This window comes from Charadrius vociferus, unplaced genomic scaffold, assembly GCF_000708025.1.
Source record: "Charadrius vociferus isolate BGI_N301 unplaced genomic scaffold, ASM70802v2 scaffold340, whole genome shotgun sequence".
In the NCBI taxonomy this organism is placed as follows: domain Eukaryota; kingdom Metazoa; phylum Chordata; class Aves; order Charadriiformes; family Charadriidae; genus Charadrius; species Charadrius vociferus.
Genome location: NW_009646631.1, coordinates 2,034,160 through 2,039,037, shown reverse-complemented (window position 1 = coordinate 2,039,037; position 4,878 = coordinate 2,034,160). Strand labels below are relative to the sequence as shown.

Genomic DNA, 4,878 nt, shown 5'->3' with positions numbered 1-4,878 from the left:
AGCGGTAAGTTGCTAAGTAATAGTCATATTTGAGCTAATTAAGGCAGGACAGGTGTGCATTAGGTGCTCTTCTGTGAGGTACAGTGTTAATGGGCCTTGGAGTAATTTGATGTGATTTTGTATGACAGAAAAGAAAAAAGAGAGAAAACTAATTCATATCCTTGTACCAAATAGTCTTCTAAATGCAGTTGTATGCAGCAGCTGACAGCATTTGCTAATTCTGTTTTTCCTTGCTTTTTCATTTAGGTTGCTCTTGAGAAGCTGCTGTTGAGAAAGCCAGTGAGATTGAAGTGTCACCCCTTGGCAAATTACCACTACGCTGGTAGGTTTCCTTGCGACCTCTGTATCTGCTGGTATATAGAGTCCAAGGCTGACATCCCAGGCTGGAGCATGGGATCACGCTGCACTCTCTGCTGTCTGCTACAGGGATGGCAGCATCTAATAGAGAGGTGATGTGGACAGTGCTCAGTGGTACTTCCAGAGCCTTTTGTTACAAGTCTGGCAGTTTTTTACCTGATTGTACAGAAACTTTGCATCCATGTTGCTGTGTAGGGTTTAACAGGTTTATTTTATAGGTATTTTTTTTCCTCTTTTAGAATAATATTTAATTTGATGATCTTTTAGAATAAAATTTAATTTGTTGATTTCCTTTTAAAACTGCTGCTCGTCATAGACTATCATTTACTAGCAGTAAGGCCTTCATTTCCTGGTATGTAAACGTCTGCCATCGTGCCTTCCTTTTCTGAGGTGATGGTGAGTGATAAATTAATGTGATAATCATGAGCATCCTTCCAAAGAGGCAGTGCTGTAACTCTCACTAGTGTCTCAATACTGATTATAGACCCTCTCTTTTTGTGGATCTAGCTGAAAAGAAACAGGTCTAAGACGATGACTTCTTTAACAAACACAGCAAGAACTGCATTTTGGTGATGAAGAGGTGCCCTGTGAAATACACCAGGTGGTGTTAAGCCATTGGACTTAAGTTATGTCACCTAAGCATCGGTGGCTAATGTCTCTCCTCTGCAGCCCTCCGTGTTATTGCTTAATGCTTCATCGTGGCTAACAACCGCTTGGACACACAGAATAGGGTTTTACATAAAAGATTTAAGACTCCAGTTTAGGCTCAATAGGAAACAAGCCAAGAATCTTCTGGTGGTCAGTCAATCACAATGTCCAGGGTCATATACTCATTTCCAGTTAAAGTCATTGTACGATACAAGTATAGAAGCAAGCTACTTCCAGGCTGTAGCAGCTCAGTGGAAAGAATTCCAAGTAACAAGGACTTTTGTAAAGCAACTCCTTAACCCCTCGGCCTGAGAACAAGAACAGAAACATGCTTGATGTCTAACGAGAGTGAATAAATGTGATGATTTGGTTTGGAGTCTTGTCTGAGGGAGATGCCTAGTGCCTTTGGTAACAGCTCTGATGCAGTCCGAAGGGTGGACATGGCAGGGGGATGGAGAAGGAGGATGTCAGCCAGAAACTTTGACCAGGGTCTCTTGGCTGAAGAGATGACACCAAATCATATGTGTGAGACAGTCCAGGGCATGGGAGCAGGAAGATGAGGAGATATCCCAGCAGTCTCATCCTCAGTGAGCAATCTAATTAGCAGAGCAGATAAGAAATTTCTGCCTGTGTGGCAAAGGAGGAGGAACACTCTTTACTGAAGCAACTTCCCGGTAGTTTCAGAAAGTGTTTAATTGTGATGCAGGGAGTGGCCAGGAGAGACTGTTTTGTTTAATCTCTCACATGAGATGACACTAATCCTTGTTAACTAGCACGGAGACCTGTGGACTTCAGTCTATCCCTGTTTCTTAAGCAGGCAAGGAAGTTTGATTCTGCGTATCACAGCATGAAACAAAATCTCACCAGTCTGGATTTAAGTACCATAAAATAACAAGACAAAGCATTAGTTTCTAATGCTCTTGAACATAACATGTGATTGCAACTTATATTGACAGCCACATTCTAGCACCATGCAGCAGCTCTTCAATAATAGTTTATTTGTAGTTGATAATCAGCCACTCAAGGCACAGGGGAATTTCTCACAATCTAATGCATGAATAGCTTAATATAACTTAGTGGCAATTGTTTGGGTTAACTTTTTGGGCTTTCTGCTCCATACCCAGAAATCACAGCTCTTAGGCACCGCCACATTTAAAAGTGGGATAGACCAAAACAGAGCATGGCACTGACCCATGAGAATTAACTGATACCACCAAGAAGAAACATCCAAACTCATCCTTAGCATTGCCCTCGAATGAGAGTACAAGCGAATAGCTTACCTTTGAAACCTGTTGGCCTGTGAGGGAAGCAAGTTGTAAAACTTGATGCTTTTCTGTTTTGTGCCGAGAGAGCTGGGCGTGCTGACCCAGGGCTGCTTGGAAGAACACCCTAATCTCTCTGTCCTAATACTTTGCCATCTGTCAGGATGGTGTTTTAGGGAAGGGAGAGGGAACGTGTATCTAATACAAAAGGAGCATTGTTGCAAACATTTGAACTGTTTTCACTTGAACAGGGGAATTTCTCAGGACTGAAGTTCTGCAGTGAGAATTTCAGGAGAGATGGTCTCTGAAATAATGTGCTTCAGGCAGTCCAAAAACTTCTTGTACATGCTGTGATAGGGTGTGGATCAGACCCAGTGTACGCTGCATGTAGTGGATTTGAACCACCTCTCGGGGGGGGAAGCTCCCTGGGTGTAGGTGTAGTCCCCTTGAAACCCACAGATTGGGTCCAAAGCCCTCAGATTTGTAGAAGATATTTATTGTCAGCTAATCAGTGCAAGAACAATATGGCAGGTAAAACAAAACGTAGAATAAATGTCTAAACATAAAGATCAGCTTTAAAATTTGATCTGTATTCCAAAGTCCAAAATTATTTCTTGCTGCATTGCAGATATCTCTCTTATACACGTTCTCTGTATCTCCCTCAAGCTAACAAGAGCAAAAGCGGTTTCCCAGCAACCAGAGTTAAAAACAGCTTTTCTTCTGTTTCTTTTCCTACACAGGATTTATTCTATTAATTAGGTTACTTCCAATTAACCCGCATAATCTTATAAGGGTCTCTGCTAATACCACAGCTATTGGAGAAACTCTGTAAGGCCTGAATGCCTGAATCCTCCATAGGTGTTCAATAAATTAGTTCATGCTAGTGATTCTTTTTTTTTCTCCCTTTTTTTTTTCCCTTTTTTTTTCCTTTTTTTTTTTTTTTTTTTTTTTTCCCCAGGAGGGTAGTGTAGAGGCAGGAGAGCATGACTAGAGAGGTTTGCTGGAAACTAAAATCTCTCCTTTGGTGTTGTTATGCTTTTTAAAGTTACATTTTGGTATAGTGGAGCAGGCTGCTGGATTGAATCAGTGCATTTACCCCTGCCCAAAGGGAAGGTAAATGCAAATGACTGGCAAATTGTGTAAGAAGGGAACGACGCTGATTCAGGGTGGGAAAGATGGCAAGGCAGTTTGTCAGTGAAAAGATCTTTGGGTGATAACAGAATAAATAAAACTCATAGCTTGACGCCAGTGCCTTTCTCTGACGCTTAAGAGAGCTTTAGTGTAAATCTCTGTGGAAATAGCTAGTGTATGCTTATATCCAATACTGGAAAAGCCTGCAGAAAACAGGTTGCAGAAAAGTTAATTTTGTAGTTTTTGGCATGTGACGGAGTGGTGAAATACCTGCTCTAAGCTTGGGAGCCTGGGAGTTGATGCTGTTAATAAAAATAATGTGGGGTGTTTTTTTTTTTTTTATGAGACATAAGTAAGCTGTAGAGTTCAATACCATGCGTGGTGCCAAGCCCAAGTTAATTGCATTCAGTGCAGGGGCAAGTTCTCTATGGAGAATAGTAACATTGACAGGGTTATTAAGTATTTCTTTTGATAAAAGTTTTAGATGTTTCAGAAACTCTTAGACAGACTGAAGCAGGATCTTCTCATAGTGTAAGTCATTTCAAAGACATCTGCTTTATGACTTCTTGCATATCCTTCCTTTAATGTATGCAATGCTGCCCACCCTTACAAACAGGACACTGCTTTGATGCAGTAGAGCAATCCTGTGTTTCTTCTGTTTGACTAATAGTGAGGAAGCATAAATTCATTTCAGTTTAAATGTTGATTTCACATTTTCATGGACAGTTAGGCTGGTGAAGCCAACACAGAATAACAATACCTAAAGTTTTATATATACCTTCCATTAAATGTTCAGAAAGCGCTTTGTGCATATTGCACATTGCTACAATATCTATCTACTTGTGACCTTTATCACAGAGCATTTAAGTGTCTTACCTGAAGCTATGCAAGTGAAGAGCTGCAGAAGGACCTTGTAAGAGTTACTGTCTGGAGAACAAAATAATAGATGAACTTCTGTGTAGTTGAATGTAGTGGCATATATGGGAATAAGCAATACAAGCTTTACATATAAAATGATGACCTCTGTGGTGATACTTCTCAATTAGAGTAGAAACTTGGGATTATAATGCTAGTTCTATGGAAGCATCAGCTCTGTATTTTACATCAGCTAAAAAAATCCCAAGTCAGATGTTAAGAGGGTAGAGAACATAGTGATGTCACTGTACAAGTCTGTGGATTGCTTATATGTTGACTGTTCTGTGCCTTTCTGGTCCCTTCATCTCTATAGTAATGTCTTAGTACTGGAAAAGGTTCAGAGAGAGACAGCAGTAATGACCACAGGTGTGGGAGTGACAGAAAGGACATGCAGTCCTGAATAACATGGAGATGATGGTCAAGATTGGGTTCACTTTCTCTTCCACTTGAACAACAAAGGGTCATCCAGTGAAGCTACTGGGAGCCAGGAGACACAGAAAAGGAGGTGGTTCTTCATGCGGAGGGTCTACTGATCTGTGAAACTCCCTGGCAAAGGATGTTTTGG

At 40.9% G+C, this 4,878-nt stretch overlaps 2 protein-coding genes across 2 annotated transcripts in view; both read left to right on the top strand.

The window, feature by feature from the left end:
• Positions 1–4,878, top strand: part of MRPS10 (mitochondrial ribosomal protein S10) — a 32,548-nt gene that overhangs the window by 12,745 nt on the left and 14,925 nt on the right. The gene's annotated exons all lie outside the window — the stretch shown is intronic.
• The window catches only part of TRERF1 (transcriptional regulating factor 1), a 20,438-nt gene that overhangs the window by 11,266 nt on the left and 4,294 nt on the right, over positions 1–4,878 (top strand). Inside the window, exon 9 of the mRNA XM_009888450.1 lies at positions 247–322. Coding sequence (XP_009886752.1) covers positions 247–322 — 76 coding nt within the window. The remainder of the gene's footprint in view (positions 1–246; positions 323–4,878) is intronic.